Here is a 25,523-nt window from a genome sequence, read left to right as displayed (position 1 = left end):
TAATAATAATAATAATAATAATAATGATAATAGTATTTTTATTATTTATACCCTGCACATCTGACTAGGTTCCCCTAGCCACTCTGGTTGGCTTACAGCATATATAAAACATAATAAAATATTAAACATTAAAAACTTCCTGATACAGGACTCTTTCATCTTACTGTATTATGAGAAAGCTTCAGTAAAATCTGAAAGTAAAACCTTGAGCCTGGTCCGGTAGCATATGGGCATCCAGTGCAGTTCCTTCCACAGTAGTGACATGTTGACGATGGGTCACACCCTGCAAAGCAATTACCTGCTGCACTTTGCACTAGCTGCAGTTTCTGAACTGGCCTTAAGGGCAGCCCAACCTAGAGTGCCATGGCAGTAGTCTAGTCTTGGAAGTTACCAAGGCATGCACCTCTGTGGCCAAGTTGTCCCAGTCCTGGAAAGAACGAGCCACTGCAGGCATGTGGGCCTCCAACACTCCCAGACTACAAACCTGCCCTTCATCTGTATCTCTCAGGGGGTTCGCAGCATAAAAATGCAAGATAAAAACACAAAATACACAATAAAAAAGAGCAAAGCAAAACAAAGCCCCTTCCCCACCGCCAGAAACATATTTAAGAGGATATAGGATGTTGTAAGCCAAAGGCCAGCTTGAAGAGGAATGTTTTCGCCTTGCGCCTAAAGGTGTATAAAGAAGGTGCTGTGCTCCTCCTGAGCACATGAACCTGCAAAACAGATCAGAATGCAGTTTCAAGAAACTTTCCACCTTCACCCTACCAAACTGACCAAGAACTTGCGCAGCTGATTCATATGTTGCAGAAAAACAGAGTTAAGTGCCATCAGCACGCTGAGAACACCCTACCCAAGTCCAGAGCCCATGGTTTTGTATGGAAGAGTCCTGGGAACAACTGGCTTGGTGTGCTATTTCAGGGTGTGCAAGCCTGCTTTGAGCTGATGGTGATCTTCAGTACCATGGTTTTGGACGGTCATGGCATCCTTTCCCCGCGCACTCAGGGCTATGGTTTCATCATAGCCTGCCCCCCCTGTGGTGAATGCTGCATGGTCTTTTTGTGTCCAAATATCTCCTGGAGACTCAGTTCCTTTTCCCAGGCAGGAGCGTTCTTGTGGCGTATGTAGCGGGCTTTCCTAGCTTCCGCATAAGACTTCAGGAAATCTGGCCTGGCATACATGGTCCTGAGGCGTCCATCTGCTGCATAGGCCTCTGGGTCCATGATCAGCCTCTCAGGCCCAAGGGAAGGCCTTCGCTGCCCTGGGAGAGTCACGAGCCTTGTGCCCTTGGCTCCAGCAGCAGCTCTGCTGTCTTTCTCTGCAGGCCCTTCGCCTTGGCCCTCGGTTCCATCTGCTTCCTCTCCCTCCCCAGCCTCTGAGGAGATGCAGAGCTGCTTGGCGATGGAGTCCTGTAGGGTGGCTACGTCCCTGTCAGCAGGGGTGTTTGGGTCTGTGACATTCAAGGGGGGCAAGTGCCCCTTTCTCCCCTCTTCATTTCTTGCGACATCACCATCAGGCTTCTGTAGATACAAGGAAGGCTGGCTTGTCCCCGGAAAGCCTCCTGCCTTGGCCAGTGTTTTCCTCTTGGATCTAGAAGAAAAGAGGGAGAGTCACACAGCCCTGGCCTAAGCAGGGTGGCTTCAGTTCCCCACTGCACGGAGGATAAAGAAACTGCAACCACCTCAGTGGCCTGGAAGTCCATGTGCTTCTGAGGGCAAAGTGCAGCCTCTAATTGGCAGGGTCTAACCCTAAACTGGAGCGTTTCCGCATATCTTTTTTGAAGTGGAAAGAGTGAATGTGTTTGCGAACATGTTATCAGGCAAGTACCCTCAGGAGAGTGCCAAGATGTGGCTGCTGCTTCTTGTTCAGTGTTCATAGTTTGCTGTGACAATGTGGAGTAGGGAGTAGGCTGCTGCTACTTTGCATGAGGCAAAGTTTGCGCAGTGACTCTGCCTCCATCCTCCATTTAAACTTCCAGTCGAGGTTTTGAAGGCTTTGTTCTGTCTCCACAGTCAGAGACAGTTCAGGCGGTAGTCAGTTAACTAATTGTGCTCACACAAGGATTATTGCTGTGGCACAACAGGACTTTCCCCACTCTGCACATATCCTGCACTGTTACCAAATCTGTTCCAGAGATTTAGAACAGATTCAGGGGGTTCACATGGGAGGAGAGGAGGAGAACCAGAGCCAGCCCAATACATTTTCCTGCCTGAGGCAAACCAGAAAATGGCAACCCGTGGGAATCCTGGGAATTGTAGTTTGTTCGGTGTGCATGGATAGCAAATATCAGGCTCAGGGACCAGATGCAGCCCTCCAGGTCGCTCTGCTGGGACTCAAGCCACCCCCTTCTCCAGTCCTACTTTGCACCCTTCATAAGCGTTTTTGACTGATGCACCCCTCCAAAAACATGCCTCCTCTTTCCATTCCGCTGACTGACCTCTCTCTCGCCTTTGCACCATGGCTTACTGGGTGAAGACTGAAGCTGCTCTCTAGCAAAGCTGGGAGGGAGCTTGTCTGTCAGGAGGCAGTCATTTGATAGAGATATGGAAAGGAAGGGCTAGTATGATGCCGTGAAATGGGGAGAAATTCTGTGGTAAAACAAGGCTGCTGAAATGGAAGAGGAAAATGGGCGGCAGATGCAATGCTCATGAAATGAGAATAAAACTTGGATTTCCATTCCTTAGACACATGCATGGCATTTTAGGAGCCCAGATGTGAAGTTCTCCTGACAGACACCCTTACCGCTGTGCTGCATCTTGGAATCTGCCGTAATCCCGTCCTGCCTGAGGGGACAGGAGTGGAAGAGCCAGTTTTATGCTTCTGCGTCCAGGGCCCACTGAAAGCTTCTGCTTGGAGCGACCTTGGGAGAAAAGGAGCGGGATGGTTATCAGGATCCCCCCTGCATTAAAAGTCCCCAAACAGGGACTTTGGAGTCAATCTAGATCAAGCATTGTCAACATGGTACCATCCAGATTCTGTGGGCTGCTGGATAGGGTTCATAAGGGTTAAGAGGGGTTGTAACTCAAAACATGTGGGGTTGGCTGCCCCTGCTCTACACAGGAGATGTGTGAATGATTTGTGATTGTTTTAACTGAAGAACAGCTGGGAGGAGGCTGTCAATTTCAACAAAGGAACAGAATGGGACGGCTTAATCCTGTCTTGATGTTTGTCCACTCGAAATGGCTTCCCCAAATTGCTTTTCGCCCTGAAAGGAAGATTCTTTCATCAACTGGGCTACATTTGAGTCAAAGAAGGGTGGGGAAAGGCGGTTTACCAAGGAGGATGGGGGTCATTTTCTGGCACTGAACTGCAACCGGTGTGCCCTATGACTAGGGTCTGATTAGGTCATTAGGACCATATTGATTGATGTTCTAATCTTAAACTAGTCCTAGTCATGGGGAACAACTTGCATAGAATGGGCAGTCTCAGACGGGCAAAGATGCCATCTCCACTCTACATCCCAGCCAATTCAGTGGAAGAATATGCAACCCCATTGACACATATGGAAGCCTGCTTCTTCCCTTCCTGGATCAGGATCAGGGCATCTGTGGCCTTCCAAGGGTAATCTTGGTGACAGGGGTCAAATTCTGCACCAAATTAATTCCAACTGCAGAATTCCTGCTTTCAAAAAGTGGCTTTGTTTGTCATTGCATTGGGTGAAAGAAGAAGGAACCAGCTCCTCACTCTTCTGCATTCTCATGAGCTCCTGCCGGAGTCTCCGCTGCTCCTTCATCATTGAATTCAAGTAGGAGAGACGGGCTTCTTCTAAATGCTGCAGTCCGTGGATGAGCCGGGCCTCTGCCCTCTTGCCATCCTGTCTCTCGGCCTCCCAGCGCCTGGAGGTCTCCCCACCTGCCATGTCTGTCTTTAGTCCCAGAGAGAGAAAGGCTACCGGGCACCCCTGGAGAATCTGAAAAAGATTTAGCAAGGTCAGCCCCACATCCTCTTTCCCTCAAGATAGCTGCATATCTCCCAGCTGTCCAATTAACAGCCCAGCATTGGCATAGAATTTCTGAATGTTGTGATTAAACATGTCAGGCAAATTTATCCTCCACTACTTGAGACATTATTTTTGTACAAGAATCGCCCACTTATGTGCATTCTACTTGCACATGACTGCATATATTTGTGGCGCCGGGAAATAATTAAATAAATGGAATCGTACCAGGAATTTGCGGGAGAGAGCTGGAGAGTCTCCATCAGTGAGGGCAGAGGAAGTCCCAAAGAGACCAGAGGCACAGTGGGGCTTTGTTTAGGCTCCTCAGCCTCCCTGCCTAGCAGCTGATGAGCAGGGCAGTGCAGCAGCAGCCACTTTTCTGCAGCCAGCCCCCAAACTTCAACTCTAGTTAAAGAAAGAGTTGTGGAGAGAGAGCACTGGAGAGCAGGAGAAAACAGACATTTAAACGCTTCTTAGAGGGTGCTCCCCACTTTACACAATTTCACTTATGTGTGCAGGGGCCCAGAACGTAACCCCGACATAAGTGGGGAGATGCCTCTGTTTGTGGGGTGCCCAAATCTTGTTTAAAAATTTGGATCCCATCAGAAGTTGCCTCATTACAGCAGAACAAGCAACATTAATCTGAACAGGTCTTAGGCTCACATTCGGAGTGGTCTCGGGGATCTCCTGTGATTCTGTCCACGCTCAGGGCTCATCCAGACTTCCTTTTGGGCTGTATTTCTATGGAAAGGTGAGGGCAGGGCTTTAAAGCTCTGTGTCCAAGTGTGTGTTTATTTGGAGCTGGCGCTCTCCCTGGGAAAATCTGCGTGGTACTGCTGAAGCTGGGCAGACGGCAACCGGGTTTTCCTCAGTGGGACTTACTTCTGAAAAAACATGCAGAGAATCAGGCTGTGAACTGGGCCGCGTGGGGTCAGGCACTCCCAAAGATCTGAAAGAGAAAGGGAACAATCCTGGAATTGCCAAACCCTTAACAGGGGGCCTGCGTTTGTTGTGTTACGCAGATGGTGTTGCTATGAGAAGGGCTGTTACCTAACACATTAGGTTAACACATTAGGTGAACTCTGTTCTGGAAGGCTAAAAAGTAAATCTTGCTGTTGACATACCCCTTTTAATGCGTGAGTAAACAGTGCAGAACTTGCTACACCTATAACTTCCTTAAGTTATTCACTCCTATGCCTCCAGTGTAAAGGAGCAGAGTCCTGAAGCTTTTCATGGGTTGTGAACATAGTAGTGGATGCTAGACTATGCCTTGACTCTTGGCTAGGTTATTCCTTCAGCTGCCCAGGGGCATTGCTGTACAGAATTTCAAAAATGCCACTATTCCGCCCCAGAAGATGTGCAATGTCTGTTGTGTGAGTCGCATAGGAACGGGGGAGGGTTGAGATGAAGAACTCTGGGGTTGGTTAAGGAAGAGGCGAGTGGCCTGGCTGCAGTGGAGCAGGGAAAGTGGATCAGGACAGCTGACCTGTGCCAGTGTCAAACTAAGCCACCCAAAGTCCTCTTTGCATCCAAAGAAAGATGGTGGAACATTAGGTTTCTTGGGTTTCTCTCAGGTGGCCACGTGGAAGGAGAACACTGTTTCTTCCTCTTCCGTTAACACTCGTATCAAAGAGGAAAATTTCTAATCCCTGCAATGGCAAGCTGCAAATGCCGTAATGGCCTACACAGCTATGAAGCCCTGACCTCCTTGGTACCTGTTCACGCTAGGCACCTGGCCTTGGCATACACCCTGCAAGGGCCCCTGCCAACACAAGAGAAGAAATGCTGGAGAACAGCAGCACCACTTACAGTTGAAGGATTCGTCCCGTGATTCTCTTTTGCTCAGGATGACAGGGACCCTGAGGCTAGTTGCGGAAATCCAGACACAATCCACGGAGCAAAGAAAGGCTGATCATGTTAAAAGCCGTTCTGTTTCTGTCTTTTGCTTGCCCTTCCCCAAGGAACACACGGCGGTGGGGAATCCAGAAAGCTCCTGAAATCCTGAACACTAGACCCAAATCTTCCCACAACTGAGGCTGCTTGCAGGGCAAGTGAGAGCCGCACTCTCCCAGTGCTGCGTGAAGACTCCGCTGCGGCTGCTGCCGGCTCTACTACATGGATTTGGCTTGTTGCCTAGTAGGCGGAGGCAAAGAACAGGGCAGCTATTTGACTCAGGGGAGCAGCCCCCATGAAACTGCTCTGCAAATAAGAAACAGACATGTGATGTGGAATCATCACTCAGGAAGGGTCTTTGCAGTCGAGACAAAGCAGCACACATTTCCTTTCTTGGAAGAAAACATAATACATAAAGCACTAAAGTAGTGTTATGTCAGCCTGGGCTGTTCTGACAATATCTTCTCCCCATGCAATGGAGGGAGATTTTCCTGGTTGTGGGGCCTTGGGGGAGAGAGAACTGTGTTGCAGGGAGATAACTGATTAGAGATATTCCTCCCTTGGAAATGCTCGCTCCCCTAGCTCTCTTCCTTTACAAAACAGCATGCACAGGTGAACTCCCTTCTGGGCTCTCTTCCCATTACAGGTGTGTGTTTTGATGCTCCAGGCGAGAACAAAAAACTGAAAAGAAAAAAGGTTTGCAAGACTGAGCAAAATCTGCAATAATGAGAGGAGCCCTGCCATCACCTGCTATTTTTCAGCTTTGTAAAAGGCTAAAAATAGCATGCTTTGGTAAGTGTGCCACCAGCCCCCAACAGTAATTATTATCTTATTTTATTTTGAAGCTGCGAAAAAGTCAGAAATCTTGATACCTGGAGGCTTTTGCAAGCAGCTCTATAGCTTTTTCTCCTACAAAAATTCTCACCCCACAATCCATTGCATGCAAATGTAATAGTACAGTGGCTACTGGCAACTAAATTGCCACAGCAATCTGTGCAGGCAAACATGCAAGTATACATACATACAAACAAAACATCACGCACACAAGGTAATCTTGCTCAAAGGATTAACCCCACTCCCCTGCCAAAATCACATTATTTGAAAACTTTCCCCACCATCAGAGACTCCAAGAGGGGGTTCAAAGGAACCCCAAGGGACTTGATTTATTCTGGAGAATTCATTTGGAGCCTAGTTAGCAAGCAAACCTTCAGTCTAAGCCCACAAGCAAGCCAAAGGTAATTAAGAGCGTCAGCCCAAAGATAGCTATTGTGTTAGGAAAGCCTAGCAACAAGAAACCAAGAGACTTGTTGGCTCCCAGACCTGCTTTCCCTGGTCCCCTCCAGAGATGAAGAGAAATCTCAGAGTGGCGCTGCAAGGACACGGTTCCAGAGCCAGCTCTGAAGTGAACGGCTTCATGCAGCACAATAAAGTCTGCGTGTGTAACAAATGAAGACAGGAATTGATGTCTGCGGTGGGGGGGGGGCATCATTTGGGCTGGCACTGAAAGGTCTCTGACATTACGGGAGGAAATGGTAGCAGGTTCCAAGGTATGACTGGAAAATTACTGCTAACATACAGAGACATTTACTGGGGCATTATCTTCCTGCTGGGAGTGCTGGGCATACAACCCTCCATGATGCTGTTGGGCCGGACCAGGGCCTGAACCCAAATCCAGTCTTAGAGACCTGATGTATTTCAGGTGATTTTGTGAGCGCATGAAGGGAGGAGGGGCAGGCAGGCAAGGGCTCCTGTGGTGCTGTCTACTATGTTCCATGCATGAAGATGCAGAGCTACAGAAAGACAAGCCCCTGAAGTTTCTGATATCAGTAGGCTTTCCCCATCTCACTGAGCAAACATGAGACCTGTCCATAGAAATTAAGGGGGAAATCAAAGATTTTACTGCATGTGCGACTGGGAAATGTCCCCCCCCCCCCCACTGCTGGCAAAAAGCAAAACAAAAACAGCAGCAGAGACAAGGTCCCTACACTTTCTAAATGCGGTCTTGCTGTTGGGGGAGGGATATTTCCACGAGTTCTTTCTTGCACATTTAAAACTGCAACCCATCTGCATGCGACTGAACAAAGCACAAGGCTCCTGCCTGCATGGGCGCAGCCTTAAATCAATAAAAATCAATATAAATCTTAGGTTCTGCCCCCCCCCAACAAAAGTCTGCCCTCTGTAACAAAAACCCTGGCTATGCCCATGTCTGTATGTGATGAAAAGCAATGTTTGTATGTGAAATATGAGCTAACTTAGAAAGAGCAGGACTTCCTCTGTTTAGTGCTTCCATTTGTTTGTGGGGTGTCCAGACACGCAGCTACACCGAAATCTTTGGTTAGGCCGCTGCTTTCTATGGATAGCTCTCAGTTCCACCCCAGGAGGCATTTAAAAATGGTTTCCCAGCGTGAACCAGGAAATGGTGGATCTAGATAAGGGCCAGCCCTTGTGCTGCTCCCCGGTTGTTGATGGACTACAGCTCCAGGCATCCTTGATCATTGGCCGTGCTGGCTGGGGCTGATGGGAGTTGTGGTTCGGTGGCACCTGGAGGGCAGTCCGCTATCCCTGAGTGTGAGATCACTCTTTCTCTGATTTCTGACTGCCTCTGTGTCTGGAGGGGGCGATGAGCACCCACCACCCACAGAAGCTTCGTCAACCAGGTCCCAGTGCCAAACCTTGAGGTTTCACAGGCTCTGGAGTGCTGAGACAGGCCGGGTGGGCTGGGCTGCTTCTTCCCACAGGGGATGCCCTTCTGGCTGAGGTAACTACTATTCCCCTTCTGATAAACATAACATATTGAGCATGGGAGACCAATTAGCTACCATGCTAAGTTCAAGGGTTTGGATTTGGTGTATAAAGCCCCATGTGCAGCTTGGGACCAGGCGACCCGAAAGATTGTCTCACCCCTCCGTAGCATCTTCTCAGGTAGTCCAATTCTGGACAATACAGTAGTACCTCGGGTTACGAACTTAATTTGTTCTGGAGGTCCGTTCTTAACCTGAAACTGTTCTTAACCTGAGGTACCACTTTAGCTAATGTGGCCTCTCACTGCCATGCGATTTCTATTCTCATCCTGAAGCAAAGCTCTTAACCCAAGGTACTACTTCCGGGTTAGTGGAGTTTTTAACCTCAAGTGTTTGTAACCTGTATAGGAATCAGGCCCCTAGCATCATGGCAGGTGCCCTCTGGAATCCCCTCTCCTTGAATATTAGCCAGGTGCCCTCTCTGTTGCCTTCGTGGCACCCACTGAAGCCCAAGCCTTTTAAGTGGAGAACTTTCCCAGTTTCCCTCTGTAGTGGAACTGGTTTTAAAATGTTTTTAAACTGTTTCTAATGGTCTTACTAGGGACGCTGGTGGCGTTGTGGGTTAAACCACAGAGCCTAGGACTTGCCGATCAGAAGGTCGGCGGTGCGAATCCCCGCGACGGGGTGAGCTCCTGTTGTTCAGTCCCAGCTCCTGCCCACCTAGCAGTTTGAAAGCACGTCAAAGTGCAAGTAGATAAATAGGTACCACTCCAGCGGGAAGGTAAACGGCGTTTCCATGTGCATCTCTTATTTGCCAGAAGCGGCTTAGTCATGCTGGCCACATGACCTGGAAGCTGTACACCGGCTCCCTCGGCCAATAAAGCGAGATGAGCGCCGCAACCCCAGAGTCGGCCACGACTGGACCTAATGGTCAGGGGTCCCTTTACCTTTACCTTTAATGGTCTTACTTTTTTATCTCTTGTTGTTTGCCACCCTGGACTCATTTGGGTGGAAAGGCAGTATATACATTTAATAAATAACAATAATGCTGGGGCCTCCGTGCTGGGGTCTTTTGCCTGGCATATTTTCAAATAATTCTTTACATCCACGAGGGCTAGAAACCTTCCTTTAAACAGAAAGAAATCTACAACTCTTAGGAATTATGGTTTGGAGATGCCTTGCTTGAAAAATATTAAAGTGACAAAGTAAAAAAGTGTCCGCTTCTATGGAGCACGCTTCCCTCTGGGGGCAGAGCAGCATCACTGTATAGGCAACAACCCATTGCAATTTAAACTGGAAGTGGCAACCAAGGTGCAAATATAGTTTATAAATAAAACAGTGCCATGTATCCACCACAAGGTGTCACTGTGTTCTCACCTAATCTTTATAGCACAAAGGATGCCAGTTTGCAGAAGGGCCGCTTGGAGGTGCCTCGAACCCACAACTGCCCTGTCCTTTTCAGGTCAGCTTTGTATTGTTCTTATTAAAGGTAATGCTTCATCTCTCTTTTTTGCCAGCAAAGCATTTCTCCTTCCCGGTGCTGGACTGCCCAACTGGCAGGCTGGGCCCATGACTGGGGCACCAGCAAAGCAGGAGTCCAAAAAACGGAGAGATTTTTAATAAGGTAAACTAAAACAGGAGATCTATGCCATGCTGTTAAAGGCACAGGAAGAAGATAAAGGAAGAAGAGGAGACTTAGACATACGACTTGGCAGGACTGTTCCAAGTGTGGGGACAGGAGAGGTTGCGGCTCCAAGATGCCACCACAAGGAGGAGTCAGGAGGGGAAAGGACAACACAGAAAAGCTCATTTTGTGAAGCTCAGGGAACAGTTACACCAGCCTTTCCCAGCCTGGTCTGCTCCAGGTCTTCTGAGCTACAGCTGCCATTTTTCCTGCCCACTCAACTAGTCAGGGCAGGCTAAAGGGGGCTGATGGGTGAGGTAGTCCCCCAAAATCCGGAAGGCACAGGTTTAGGGAGGTTGGGCTGGAATTAGACCTTTCAGGCTGATCAGTATACAGTGGTACATCAGGTTAAGTACTTAATTGGTTCTGGAGGTCCGTTCTTAACCTGAAACTGTTCTTAACCTGAAGCACCACTTTAGCTAATGGGGCCTCCCGCTGCCGCCACACCGCCGGAGCATGATTTCTGTTTTTATCCTGAAGCAAAGTTCGTAACCTGAAGTAATATTTCTGGGCTAGCAGAGTCTGTAACCTGAAGCGTATGTAATCTGAAGCGTATGTACCCTGAGGTACCACTGCATTTGAAAAGTGTATGTGAAGGGGAACAATGCCCTTTATGAAGCAAGATAGCTAAAGTAACGGGGTCATGTCCTCCATTGTGACACGTCCCCCTGCTGAGTGACTTGGCTGAGCACTTTGGGAAGAGCAACCATTTGAGGAGAGCAAGTGAGGGAGAGCAGAGCAAGATGTTGCGGGAGAGAATTCAGAGACTCTCTTCGTCTCAAGTGGAAGTAGGATTTCTCCTCCTTTCTGAAACGTAGGGGAGGTTTAGCTGCCAGGAGCCCCAAATCCAGCACAGAGATCTCTAGAACCCATTTCCTAACTGTTTCCTCCTCTTCCCTCGGTTCCGAAGTCTGAGGAGGCTCCGCGGGCTGCTGGTCTCCTGCTGCCGGTTGCCCAAGATACATCCCCTGGTCTGCCAGGAGGAGGAAGGAGACGAGTGGAAGGAGGAGGTGAACATCATGGAGGACGGAAAGGAGGAGGTGGTGAAGATACGATCGATTTTTGTGAGACCATGCAACCAGGGGATGGAGTCCACCGATACCAACGTGGATGGTGAGTGTTGATCTTTCTTCCTCAGGAACAGGGAGGCCAGAGAAAATCTGGCAGTGGGGCGGAGGGTGCAGAAAGATGGGTTATCAGCATAATAATCAATTAAAATATTAAGAATCCTTTCTCTTCTTTTCTCTTCCAGGCAACGGCAGCAGTGAGACCAGCAGCTCGAGCGGAGCTCTCCCCCCCCCCCCCAAACGCCCAGTTCCCCCCTCCCCACAATTCCAAGTATCTAAATAAACAAATAGAGAAATAATTTTTGTATGGATTTAAATAAAGTTTGGAATACAAATATACTAGTCTTTGATCATGTTTTTATCCCCGGGGGTTCTTTTTCCCAACAGTTGTGAGGATGGGCAAGAAAGTTACTTGCCCAAAAATGGAAAGAAGAAGAATATGTCCCAGCGAAAGAAGAATGGATACAAAAACTTATGGAACATGCCGAAATGGCGAAATTTACCAGGAAAATAAGAAAGCAATATAACCAACTGTTTATAGACAATGCGTGAGACATTTATTGATCCTTTTTGTAAGTTATGATTTGTCAACTTTAGTGTATTATTTATATATACAGTCATACCTCGGGTTAAATATGCTTCAGGTTGTGCGTTTTCAGGTTCCGTTCCACGGCGACCCAGAAGTAACGGAACGGGTTACCTCCGGGTTTCGCCGCTCACACATGCGCAGATGCTCAAAATGACGTCATGCGCATCTTCAGAAGCGGCAAATCGTGACCTGCAGACGTGGGTTGCGTTCTGCTTAGGATGCGAACGGGGCTCTGGAACGGTAATCAAGAAGGGGTTGGGGTGGGAAGCAGTTTTGAATATGAAACTGGTGGGTGGCTGTCATGAGTTCCGATCCATTTCATAGAATCATGGAATCTTAGAGTTGGAAGGGAGCCAAGGGTCATCTAGTCCAACCCCCTGCAATGCAGGAATTTCAGCGGCAGCATCCATGACAGATGGCCATCCAGCCTCTGTCTAGAAACCTCCAAGGAAGGAGAGTCCACCACCTTCCAAGGGAGTCTGTTCGACTGCCAAACTGCTCTTACTGCTCTGAAAGGTTTTCACGAATGTTTAGTCGGAATCTCCATTCTTTGAACTTGAAGCCATCTGTTCGAGTCCTCCCGTCCAGAGCAGGATAAAACAAGCATCCTCCCTCTTCCGTGTGGCAGGCCTTAAGATAGCTGAAGATCTCCTCTCAGTCTCCTCTTTTCCAGGCTAAACATACCCAGCTCCTTCAAGCATTCATCATAAGGCTTCGTTTCCAGACCCTCGATCATCTTGATCACCCTCCTCTGCACATGGTCCAGCTTGTCAGCAGCCTTCTTAAACTGTGGTGCCCAGAATTGGAAACAGTATTCCAGGTGTGGTCTGACCAAGGCAGAATCGAGTGGTACTCAGACGATGTTTGCAGGCACTCACTGACTTCCTAATAAAGACAGGCATTCTTATTTAACTTAGCACATTAAAACCCCAAGCTTTCTCCAAATCTCATTCAGGCTGCCAACACACCTTACATTTAAAGCGCATGACTTCTCCCAAAGAACTCTCCCCAAAGTTGCCATTGCCAGCACCCAGAGGAAACTCCTGTTGCCAGGATTCTTCGGGTGAAGTCATGCCCTTGGAGAGGAAGAACTTGTTTTAATTCTTGTTAAGATTTTGCTTATAGGCACTTTGTTAATCTGGTACTGTGCTGAGATAAAACCCAGTGAAATTATAGTATGAAAAATCAGATTTAATTGGTGAGAACTCCAGTTTAAGGGAGGGAGAATTAAATTGTTTTAAAGACAAAAGAGATCTAACTGTATATAGGAGTGGTATCTAGTGTCTGTAATTTCCCTATGTTAATTCCTATGGGACTGCACAAACTCCTGATATCTTGTTCATTTATTTCTTCATACAAACATAGCCTGCTGAAGCTACAAATAATAAGTGGTTTAACATCCCCTATCCTCAACTGCTGCGTGAACATAAGGTAGGTATTATGCTGTCAAATGATAGTTTTCACCACATTAGGGACAGTGGGCCCCACCAGACTGGTGTTTTATTGAGGGTGTGTTCTGCAGCATGCAATTAACACAATAATAGTGCATTAGTGGTAGATTTATTCTGATTTATTAGTTGTTCTGCATTGCTTTCCCAATATTACCACATTATTGCTTTCTTGAGGGGCTGTACTGCAAGAAAAGCAGGGCAACCCCACCCATCTTAAACCCTTGTGGTATGAAAGGTTATGGGATATGCACTGATTGGAGGCACCAACATTGTTGAAAATGGGATCACATAAACAGTGCTATTTTTCTAGAAAAAGAGGTTCTGGAACTTACCATGAACACCTCCCTTGTTCTCTTAAAATGGCAATGGCGCCAACCTGAGAGGTGCCGGAACTGAGTTCTGGTGCGTTTTGGCTGAAAAACAGCCCTGCTAAAAAGACTGCCCCAATAGTGTTGTGAGTGCAAATCCTCATGGGCCCAGACTGTCCAGAGGGACCCAGTTTCATTCTCCTGCCCCTATGATCTTTCACAAAATCCTAAAATTAAAGCAAAACTAAAACACCAACTTTTTAACGAAGGAACATGAGATGGCATAGGTTGGGTGGGATGGAGAATTTTGCATACTTCTATGATTCTAGAGGCATAATTGCTGGTTGACCTGATTCTTTGCAAGAGACCAGGTTCCATGTGGAACTGCTGGAGAAAGACACCTAGTCTTGGATAATACCAGTCAATCAGAGAATTGCTGAAATTCATACAAGCAAAACAAGGACATGAATTGCAGGGGGTGAGAACAATACCTTGTGATGCTGGCAAACATCTAACTTGGAAGCAGCAACCTGGAGATCACACAGGACTCTCAACTTTTTCATGGGCACAAGAGTCTAAGAGGTGCTAAGCCCATAACCTTAAAACACCTCGTTCCTTGGCTGTGCACCAGCAAGTAAGCAGAGGCCCTCAGCCAGAGTCTCCTACAGAGTTCTGAGCCACAATAACAAGCTGTTGCTGAAAAGAGGTCTGATGTCTTGGTGAAGTTGAAGTCCTAGTTCAGTTCTCTGTCTGCTAAAGCCACAGGTGACCACTTGGCTCATGAATCTAGTTTGCTGCTAAGCTTTTATCTGATTAAGGTGACCGCCTATGATAGATGTTCCAGCACAGTAAGGCTCTTTGTATTGTAATATTTATTGAATTTTCCATTATATATTATTTTTTCCTCTTGTTAATTTGTTCAAAAGAGCTATCGGCTTCCCTCCCTCCCACCTCATGGTTACCTTACTTAGTCATACCTCGGGTTACAGACAGTTCAGGTTGCGCGTTTTTGGGTTACGGACGCGCTGAAACCTGGAAGTACCGGAATGGGTTACTTCCGGGTTTCGGCGCTTGCGCATGAGCAGAAGCACTGAATCACAACCAGCGCGTGCGCAGACGCAGCGCTGCGGGTTCCGGACACTGCGGTTTGCGAACATGCCTCCTACACGGATCAGATTTGCAACCTGAGCATCCACTGTATTTCTAATTCACAGCATTTCTACTTTTTCCTGTTTATATCCAATAAGTTTCTTAAATTATCCTTCAAATATTGTATAAATTTACTGCAGAAGTGGTTTCCGATTTTCCCGGTCAACTTTGCCAACTGTGCATATTCAATCCTCTTCATTTGCCACTCTGGAATCGTTGGTGTCTCCTGTGGCTTCCATTTTTGAGCTAATAAAGTCCTTGCTGCCACTGTTGCACACCTGAATAGTCTTTGGTCTTTCTTTAGAATTTCCTCACCTATTATCCCCAATAAAAATGCTTCTGGTTTTTTAACAAATGTACTTTTGTACATTTTCTTTAACTCATTATATATCATGTCCCAGTAAACTTTTACCTAACTGCATGTCCACCACGTGTGATAAAAATTCCCTTCCTTTTCTTTACATTTCCAACATTCCTTATTTTTTAATTTATACATTTTGGCCAATTTGGTTGGTGTTAGGTGCCACCTATACATCATTTTCATAACATTTTCTTCTAATGCAGTACAGGCAGTAAAGTTAATTCCTCCCTGCCATAATTTTTCCCATGCCTCTAATTGTATATTATAACCCAAGTTTTTTGCCCATTTAATCGTAACATCTTTAACATCTTCAAATTTTGTATGCCATTCTAACAATAATTTATACATTTTTGATAATATTTTCTTCTTATCATCCAAAAACTCAGTCTCCAGTTTGGATCTTGTTATTTCAAAGCCTTTACATTTTTTATCTTCATTAAATACATCATTTACTTGATGGTATTGCAACCAATCTGTCATTAAATCTCTTATTTCATCAAATGTTTTTAAATTTTAACTTATTATCTACCTCCATCAATAAATCTCTGTATGTGGCCCAATTTCCTTTCATATTTAATCTTTTTACAGCTATCACTTCTAGTGGGGAGAGCCACCACAGAGTTTTCCTTTCCAATAGGCTTTTGTATCTGTTCTATACCTCATATATTGATTTCCTTATCGTGTGGTTCAAAAATCGTCTGTGAACTTTCACTTTGTCATACCATAAGTATGAGTGCCAACCATATCTATTATCATGTCCTTCTAAATCTAACAAATCTGTATTTTCTAATAAAATCCTATCCCGTAATCAGCAGGGGTAGGACGCTTCATAATAGATTTTCAAGTCTGGCAACAAGAATCTGCCTCTTTCCTTTGTATCTGTAAGAAGTTTATATTTAATTCTAGGTTTTTTCCCTTGCCAGATGAACCTTGATAATGCTTTTTGGAACTCTTTAAATTGTCCCGCCTTGGTGATCACAGGTTCTGTCTGGAACAGAAATAACATCTTTGGTAGCACATTCATCTTTACGGCAGAAATTCTTCCCCCCAAAATAATTTCATCCTTCCCCACACTTCTAAATCTCTTTTAATCTCATTCCATACAGGGAGGTAATTGTCTTTATACAAATTTATACTCTTTGCCATTAACCATATTCCCAAATATTTCACCTTTTTAACAATTGCTATTCCCATATTGTGTTGCAACTCTGCTATTCTATCTGTCTATATTTTTAACTAACATTTTCGTTTTGACTTGAGTTTGAAACCAGCTATATGCCCAAATTCTTTTATCTTTTCCAGTGCTTCTGGTGCACTGGTTAATGGTTTCTCTATTGTTAATACTAGATCGTCAGCAAAGGCTTTAAGTTTATATTCTTTAGTGCCAACTCTAAGTCCTTTGATACTTTCTGTTGCTTTTAATTTATTTGTCAGGACCTCTAGGACTATTATAAATAATAAGGGGGATAAGAGGCAGCCCTGTCTGGTTCCTTTAGTAATTTCAAAATTTTCTGTTAAGACATTATTAACTAATACTCTTGCATTCTGTTCTGAATATATAGCTTCTATACCTTTAAGAAAATAATTCCCCATGTTTTCTTCATAAAATACCAATAAACATTATCAAATGCTTTCTTCGCATCAATAAACATTAACCCAGCTTGTTTGTCCTTCCTGGCCTCAAGATATTCAAGTACATCAATTATATTCCTCACATTTTCTTTCATCTGTCGGCTAAAATACTAGCGAGTAACATAATCATTATTTAACAATTATATAGGTCTATAATTTTTTACTTGAAGTAGGTTTGAATCCTGTTTGGGAATCAATGTAATTTATGCTTCTTTCCATGTCATGGGAATCTTTCCTTTCTTCATAATGCTATTCATTACATTTCTTAAAGGGGCTGTCAGTTGATCAGTTAGTACCGGTACTTTGTAATACTTTGCTGTGAGTCCATCTGGTCCTGGTGCTTTCCCCATTTTCATTTGTTTTATAGCTAGTTGCACTTCTGCAATCGTTATTAAGGAATTCAGTTGGTCTTTTCATCTTTCAGAATCTTCCATTCTGTTCCAAATATTTCTCTATGCTTCTTTTATTTTCTTTTTCAACTCTGTATAAAGGTCAGCGGTTCGAATCCCCACAACGGGGTGAGCTCCCGTTGCTCGGTCCCTGCTCCTGCCAACCTAGCAGTTCGAAAGCACATCAAAGTGCAAGTAGATAAATAGGTACCGCTCCGGCGGGAAGGGAAACGGCGTTTCCGTGCACTGCTCTGGTTTCGCCAGAAGCGACTTAGTCATGCTGGCCACATGACCTGGAAGCTCCCTCAGCCAGTAAAGCGAGATGAGCGACGCAATCCCAGAGTTGTTTGCAACTGGACTTAACGGTCAGGGGTCCCTTTACCTTTACTATATTTTTTTATAGAATTTTTGGAAATTCTTCCTAATTTCTCTCGGCTTTTCAATTATTTTATTATCTATTTTCATTTTTTTTATAGTATTCTGTCTTTGTCTCTTTTTTAACTGCCACAGCACAGTAAGGCTCTTTACCCCCATAATGCATATTGGAATTTTCCCCTGCATGTATCCTAATGGACGCCTGTCGTCTCCCCTGATTGTTTCACCCATAATAAGGTGAGTAATATGCTGCTAAATAAATAGAATCTTAGCATTTTTAGTTTTATTTTACTCACCAAAATGAATGAAATGAAACCCTTCTGAATTAATTATGAATTAAGAAATCCAAATTAATCCTGATTGACTCAGTTTTTGTGCAATTTATCTTTGGCAGTAATTGTTAAGAACTAGGTTCTGCAGGTAGAACAACAACAGGTAGAACAACCACAGCAGAGGTTTGTTGCCAACTTATTATGGCTCACTGCACCTGTTAACTCAGTACCTTCCACAAAGGAGATGGTTGCTCCTCTGACCTTCAGGTGAAAGTGAGAAGATCTATTCCTCTTCTGGTCAATGAGTCCAAGACAAGGCTTCACTGATGGACATTCAGATGGTTCTTGAATCAACTGGCTAGGGAGACAACCGTGTTAGAGTGTTCTAGCTTAGTGGTGTCTTTCTTATAGTTTTTCCTTTAAAACTATTTTCAGTGAAATTAATTTTTAGAAATACAAGCCACTCCATGCGCTGTCCCTTAATAGCAAGGGAAGCCAAGTAGTGGTGCTAGAAACCAATCTGGATGTAGAAAGTTCAGTGGAATAAGGTTTGGATCCTAACCAGTGAGCTCACAAAAGTTCAGTAACATGACCTGTGGCCACGATTATATTTAGATCTTAAGCAACATCTTAGGCCACTTCTTATTACAGTAATATCTTGCTCTGCTTCCTCATGCAGTCAGGCTGATGTTCTTGGTCCTCTGCTAATGTCATCAGCTGTTAAGTGGCACATCACATCAGCACATGTTCATCCCCCTGATCTGCTGGAGAAGACTTTTTGCCACATTGCGTGTGTACCAAGAGTGCTGGAGTAGCAGTTTTCAAACTTTTCTTCCATTGACTAATATTACTTTGCAGACCACTTAATACGCTTCATTTTTGTTCTAATAAATCAAAGAGCATATGTAACTCATATTCAAATTTTAAAAAATAAATACAAGAGCTAAATACAACTCTTGCAGTCAGACCCCCTCCCCATTTCTGTGCAGCTCTAAGGCCTTCACATGGCTGTCTGCCCTGACAAGAACTGCGGACAAGTTCTTTGTTTGAATCTATCTAACCCATCTTAATTGTTTTCAATCCATATCTATACATCCCAAAGTCCAGCAAATGTAGAGTTTATGCAAATTCTGTCTGAATTTTAATACAAAAGCTCAAAACCACTTTCACTTAAAGGTTGAAGACCTACTGATACGGAAGGGGGGGCATGTCTTCTTCACCTCCTTCTTCGCTACAATATATCCATTTATTTCCAACTGTCAATGACAGAAGGGACTAAAATCTATAAATCATAGAAAATCAACGTGCCAATTTGCTCAATTTCTCTAGAACTCCATGACACCTTCCCTGTCCTCCATAATCCCTCAAGCAAGGTGTCAAGACCCTAATCCTGTCAAATCACTCTGCCTGGCCTTTCCTCTGGGCAATGCCAGGTGGCAGACTATGCATACATGGACCATTGTCTTCTCATCACCTGGACTCAGGATGTCTTATCTATGCATATCTCCAGCTCTGCATATTCCCCCCTCCCTCCTCCATATGTTAATCCTGTGTAACCCAACCTCTTCTTAATATATTCATGATGTAATCTGTGTAACCCAACCTCTTCTTAATGTATTCATGATGTAACTGGGATGTATTTTGCACTGTATTCTGGGACATGGAGGGAAGTTTCAAAAGTTCATGTCACCCCTTTCTCGCTGTTCAATCTCGCCTTGAACCTTATTGCGCAATAAACATGGATCTTCTGCAGTTTGCTCCTGTCTCCGGCTGAACTCATTTTCCTCCGCAGGGACCCGTGGACTTAGTCCGACGAGCTGGGTGGCAGAGCAGCCTCACACCCAGATTTTGCCATAACACCTTCAAACATACTTGCCTGTTGGAATACGAGCTTGGATTCGATATCTTTACGAATAATTACTCCAGATATTTCGAGAATCTTCTCATGACGCCTTTGACAAATCACAATTAGCATAATCTACCTAACAGAGTTATTGTGAACATAAAAAGGGATGAAATTTTGTTCTTAGACTTTTACTACCTTGTATTATATAATAAAAGGGGAAAATACAGTTGTGATTTTTAACCCCCATTCTGTACTTCTTCGTTCTTTCCTTGCTTAAAAGCAAGAGCTTTTCATTGCAAAAAGAAGAGCCTTTGGGTTGTTTTTTCCTCTCCCTGCTGATATTTTTACTGGCTTGTAGGTGCTTTTCTTTGGAATAGTTTGCAAAAGATAGTGAATGCCTAATGAACAAACCCCTGGGGCTTAGTCAGACTTATCATGACAAGCTAAAAATTAATTTTGATTGTCTACCTTTTAGGTACAGGGGGAACCTTTTTTTGAAAGCTAAATTAAGACACCAGCCTATGGTGAGGGAGTGGAATGATTAATAATATCTAAATAATTAACTGCTGAGAAGGAATTTTCTGTTTTACTGTTCATGGGAACTAAAACCTGCAATTTACTACCCAGTCAAAAGGCTGTATTTAGCCCTGGGCAAAATATTTGATGCAGTTTCCACTATCTCAGCAAATCACCTACCTCAAATCTACCAGTGATTGCAAAGTTTAATGGCCATTTCCAAAAATGGAACTTAAAAGAAAACGAAAGTCTGGACAATGTGGGCAAATGAATGAAGTTTCCAGAGGAGTTTAGACAACCCAGACTGAGAAAATGAGGTGCTGTGCACTGAAAATCTGTCTGCAGAAAGCAGATGCATGGGAGTTGCAGTGAAATGGAGATCACTATCCAGTTAGGGAGGGAAGAAGCTATATTGGCAAGTAATGAAGTAGGTTAGCTCCCTCTGGTTACAGGAAAGGCTTCAGGAAAGGATACACACATAGACACAACAAGAAATGTGCTGACATTAGGGGAGCCCCCGGATTAATTTATTCGTTTTATTTGTATGCCGCTTTCCCACACACCAAAAAATCATGCTCAAAGTGGCTTACAACAAAGAAAATAGGAGAACATTTCAAACAGTTCCCTGTGTGACCCCAAGTGTGTCTTCTGAAGGACCTTCCCCTTCACAGCGTTCTTACATATAGCAAGGGTCTGATCTTTAAAGAGAGATAAACCTCTCCCAGCAGCCTGTCCTTCAACCTCTTGTCTCCACTGGACTCCAAGACTGAGAGAAAAAACGCCTGTCTGGGAGGAGTTTGAGAGCTGAAGCCCCAGGGTCAGAGGCAACAGAGGCTTTCGCTGTATCCTGAGTCACTTGAAAACACACAAAGAGGTCTTTAACATCACCATGCTATTATAGTGTGGACAACCACACTCTCAGAATGTTTCCTTCATGTACTTCACAAAACCTCAAACTTTGTGATGAATTCTACAAGTGTAACAAAAATGCAAGCTGGACAGATTTACATACATTTACCTACTTTGCTTGTTCCAGCAATTTAGACAACTTTATGAATTTTGTGCGAGTTGTCGTTTAAAGTAACTGCATTAATCGATGATTGAAAGAGATACAGGGTCGAGAGGCAGATGTTAGCGAAATGGGAGGTGCAACGACCTAGTTCTTGCAAACAGAGGGTGAGATGGTAAACCTGTGTCAGGACTGTACCCGGTTTATTTCTGGGCCCAATTCAAAGTGCTGCTTATAATCTATAAAGCTCTACACGGCTCAGATCCAGGCTATCAGAAAGACCATCCTCCCTCACACAAACCTGCCCAGGCTCTGAGACCTCCAGGGGAGGCCTGTCTCTCAGTCCCACCACCCTCACCACCACCATCCTGGTTGGGGACACAAGAAAGGGCCTTCTTGGTGGCTGCTCCCAGACTCTGCAACTCCCTCTCTGGGGTAGCTGTCCTGGCTCCCTCCTTGTTGTCCTTCCGCCAGCAGGGAACTGACTGCTTTTAAGGTTCTGTGCTCTGTTTTCAATGGATCTTTTTATAGTATTTTAATTCTATTCGTGTTTAATGAGTGTCTTTTCTATGCTTTTAGCTTGTTCTATTTTAGCTGCGTAAGCTGCCATAAGTTCCAAACTGGGGGAAAGGTGGATATAAATAAATAAAATGATGATGATAACAACAATTGTTGTTAGCCGCCCTGAGCCCAGCTTTGGCTGGGGAGGGCGGGATATAAATAAAATTTATTATTATTACCCCTGCATGAAGGCTTCTCCATTCAAAAAACCAAAACACACACACCAGTTTATCTGAAACTGGTATGTCAGAATGCATTTTATCCTGACATGCCAGTTTCTATGTGGGGGGTATGTGTTTGTGTCTGTAGAACATTATTTTATGCGAGCCTCACCTGCAGCCTGAACTGGCGCTGTCCTCCTCTTCCACCAACCCATTGATATAAGAACTGAAGACCTCAAGGTGTTTATTTTTTATTTTAATAATGTTTCAAAGTTTCCCTTTAATTGCATTTAACCTTTTAGGATGTATTAGGCTTGGTTTTTGTGTGTTCTACATTTCATAGAATCATAGAATCTTTGTGTTGGAAGTCCAACCCCCTGCAATGCAGGAATCTCAGCTAAGGAATCTGTGACAGGAGACCACCCAACCTCCGCTTAAAAACCAAGGAAGGGCAGTCCACCACCTCCTGAGAGAGACCGTTCCACTGTCAGACAGCGCCTACTGTCGGAGCTGTGAGTCTCTCCCCTCCTACGCTGCCTTCCATCTCTCCTTATCTGACCCTGAAAGCAGGATGTTTTCCTATGTCAGTTATGAGTTAGCATCAGGGAAGAAATCCTTGGCAGTTTCCTGAAAGATAGACGGGAGAAATGTCATTAAAGACTGATCATAGGCTGATCATAGGCCATGGCAACATGGGACACCTGATGCCTAAATTGGGCAAAAGGCCTACACGCGTCTGGTCAACCCCAAGGGGGGGGGAGTGAATAGCAGGAAGACGCCATGTGTGTTTTCTATCCCATGACTAGTAACCTTTCTTGATGTATATGAAGATGTTTTATGTCTAATTGTTTGCTGTGTTTGACGTATGATATCAGCCTCTGTTCTGAGGTGCTTTGGGGCAGCCCTTCTCAACTGGCCGTGGAGGGGAGCGAGCTCTGTCCTATGCAATAGCTATAATAAATGCCGGGTCCCTAAATCCTGATGCTGGACTTGAAAAATAGTTTCTGTGGTTTATTCAAAATGTGGTTGTTCCTCACCCGGGTAACAAACAAGGTGATGTAGAAGGGAATTCTTACATTTGTCCCTATTGAAATTGAGTATGTTAGATTGCACCCAGTTTTCCAGTCCATTAAGGTCATTTTCATTTTTTATTCTGTCTTCTGCGACATTAGCTACTCCTCCCAGTTTGGTGTCATTTGCAAATTTGATGAGCATCCCCTCAATTCCTTCATCCAAGTAGTTTATAAAGATGTTCAACAGGCTTCTTCTTCTAAATATTCACAGTCTTCGTGTTAATAATGCTTTCCACCAACTTACCTGAGAAACAAGTTAGACTGACAGGTCTTTAATTTCCTGGATTCTTTGTGGATTCTTTTTCAAAACTTGATGTTGGCTGCGTTTCAGTCCTCTGGTGAGGAGGCTGATTCTAGCAATAAGTTACATACTTTACCTTGAAGATCAACAATTTCCCATTTGAGTTCTTAAGAACTCTCAGGTGAGTGCCCCCTGGCCCTGGAGACTTGCCAACTAGTTCTGAAATTTAATCTTTTGCCACCTTGATTTCATATCGCTTCTCCATTGTGCTTCCGGGGGGTGGGGGGGGATGGAGAAGTCTCAAAATTTCTGCAGTGAAGACTAATGCAAATTATTTATTGAGCTTTTAAAGAACATCTGCAGACTTTGGCTGGATCAGACTGAGGGCCATCTGATGCAACAATCTGTGTCCAGATGTCTCTGAGAAGTCCACAAGCACGGATCTTGCCCTGCACTATGGTTTATCCTTAGCACCCCCCTGAAAGTGATGTTGACTAAGGGATACCAGTAGTAGCTTCCACCTTCCTGCACTTTTAATGCATTTAATGCATGTAGGGGGTTGAATTTGATGTGCCTCAGGCTCCCTTCCAACTCTGCAACTCTATGATTCTGCAGCAGCAGAGGCACGTCCCCTCGCCCCTCCAGCAGAGCCCAATGGATCCTGCACTGCTTCTTAATCCCCTCTAGTCTGGTGGACTGGGGGAAACTAGGATTGCTCTGCCCTAACAGGCATAGACCAGTCCTTTATATGGCCTGCAAGGTGATATGGAAACCATCAGTCTCACTGTTTTTAAGCTCCCATGACTAAGACCATCATTTCTCTAAACCTATTACCATTTGCCATCCAGCTTCCAAGGGGCAGCTGGGCACCTCGAGAGTAAACCCCAGCCCTTAGGAAGGAAGGGGGGGCTGCCCTGTATTTCCCCTCACCATCCTGGTCACAAGGTCCATGGGAAAGTATATGGCAGTCTTTCAGAAAAGTGGGTGCCCTTTTAGATAAAACAAAAACAAAGGTAATTTATTAATGAGCGGACAAAAACACAGCATCGTTCTATTTATCTCATAAAATTTATACACCATTTGATTGTTAAAAAAAACCCCTCAAAGCAGTTTACAAAAAGGTAAAACCATAAAATCAGGAAAAATTCACAATACATGCTAAAATAGTTTACAATTCCCATCAGCTTTACTCCATGTAAGCGAGGCTAGGTTTGCAGCTCAGGCAGCTAGTTCCCTTTCTCCACTGCTGGGCCTGGGTGGGAGACTCAGGGCCAGGCCAGGAACAAGTCTTTGTCTATTCCAAGAAATCCAAGGTAGCTCCGGTCACGTGGCTTCAAGCGCCCGGAGCAATTCTAGTCAAGTCACGTGGCCCCATCGGCTGGAGCCCCCGCTCGGTGACCCGCCCCCCCAACCCCACCTGTGCAACTTGGGCGCAGCCAGGGGGGGGGGGCAGGCTTGAAGTTAGGCGGGATGCAGAAGCGAGTTATCTGCGAGGCAATTGATCAGTTAAGTATTTCTATTTCTTTACTTGACGGGGGGGCGGGGATGGTTATGCCCAGGGATCCTCTTTGCACCTGGGAACGTCCAGTTGGGGCTGGAGAAGGAGGCGGGGCTCGTGCTTGGTCTGTGCAGAGCTACACATTTGGGGCATTTAAATGGAGCAAGGCAGGCAGACCAAGCGGAGTCCAGCAGACACGCGTCTAGCCGGGGTTTCTGGCCCAGGGGAAGCGTCCCGGGAGGGGCGTTGGGGCTCCAAGCCAGAGAGAAAGTGGGCGAGAGCTCCGTCCTTCCCCGCGAAGCTGAAGGGGCTCATTTGGAGCGAGGCAGAGAGAGGCTGCGTGGCTCCCCCCGTGAAGGAGAAGGCGGGATCCCGCGTGGGTTTGCTGCTGTGTGAGAAAGAAATTCAGGAGGGGGGGGGCAGGAAGCCGAGGAAGAGAAGCAGTGGGACTGGAAGATGATCCCCGGGGTCTCTTCCAACTCTGCATCTCTGGGATCTCTTCAGAACTTTGAATGTGTTTAAATAGCTCCGGCTGAGTCGTTTTACAGACTATACATGATTTACACACAGGGAAGTAAGGGGGGTGGGGGCATTTTTCCTGCCAGAGGCAGATCCCTGGCAGGCGCTAGTCAGCCTCAGGATTATACTGAAAGGGCACTTTCTACTCGCAAAAAGCATTTCTATTCACCTTACAGGGAACCTAAAATGACTACAAAACTATCATTTCTTAAAATGAGTAATCAAACTAAAGTAAAGGAATCTTCTTGAAG

The 25,523-nt window shown here is 45.2% G+C and overlaps 1 protein-coding gene and 1 long non-coding RNA gene across 4 annotated transcripts; one reads left to right on the top strand and one right to left on the bottom strand.

Moving 5' to 3' along the window:
• Window positions 1–21: 21 nt before the first annotated feature.
• Window positions 22–6,130, bottom strand: CCDC190 (coiled-coil domain containing 190). 3 transcript variants are annotated; one of them, XM_083446170.1, is made up of 6 exons: window positions 5,945–6,127; window positions 5,747–5,876; window positions 4,820–4,886; window positions 3,685–3,910; window positions 2,743–2,860; window positions 22–1,590 (listed from the first exon to the last, which is right to left on the bottom strand). In XM_083446170.1, exons 4-6 carry the CDS (start codon window positions 3,857–3,859, stop codon window positions 1,008–1,010), a joined length of 876 nt encoding a protein of 291 aa, XP_083302296.1. In that variant the 5' UTR covers window positions 3,860–3,910; window positions 4,820–4,886; window positions 5,747–5,876; window positions 5,945–6,127; the 3' UTR covers window positions 22–1,007. The 3 variants fall into 3 exon arrangements, with proteins under 3 accessions (XP_083302296.1, XP_083302295.1, XP_083302294.1); XM_083446169.1 differs by having other exon boundaries at window positions 4,601–4,886; window positions 5,747–6,130; XM_083446168.1 differs by having other exon boundaries at window positions 5,747–6,127.
• Window positions 6,131–10,801: 4,671 nt separating this feature from the next.
• LOC310679162 lies at window positions 10,802–11,659 on the top strand. Its single transcript, XR_014512141.1, has 2 exons — window positions 10,802–11,368; window positions 11,508–11,659. It is a non-coding gene; the product is annotated as an uncharacterized lncRNA (long non-coding RNA).
• Window positions 11,660–25,523: the final 13,864 nt, after the last annotated feature.

Source organism: Podarcis tiliguerta (assembly GCF_965153285.1).
Source record: "Podarcis tiliguerta genome assembly, chromosome: 6".
In the NCBI taxonomy this organism is placed as follows: domain Eukaryota; kingdom Metazoa; phylum Chordata; class Lepidosauria; order Squamata; family Lacertidae; genus Podarcis; species Podarcis tiliguerta.
Note: the sequence above shows the minus strand (reverse complement) of the source record. Positions and strands in the feature narration are given on the sequence as shown.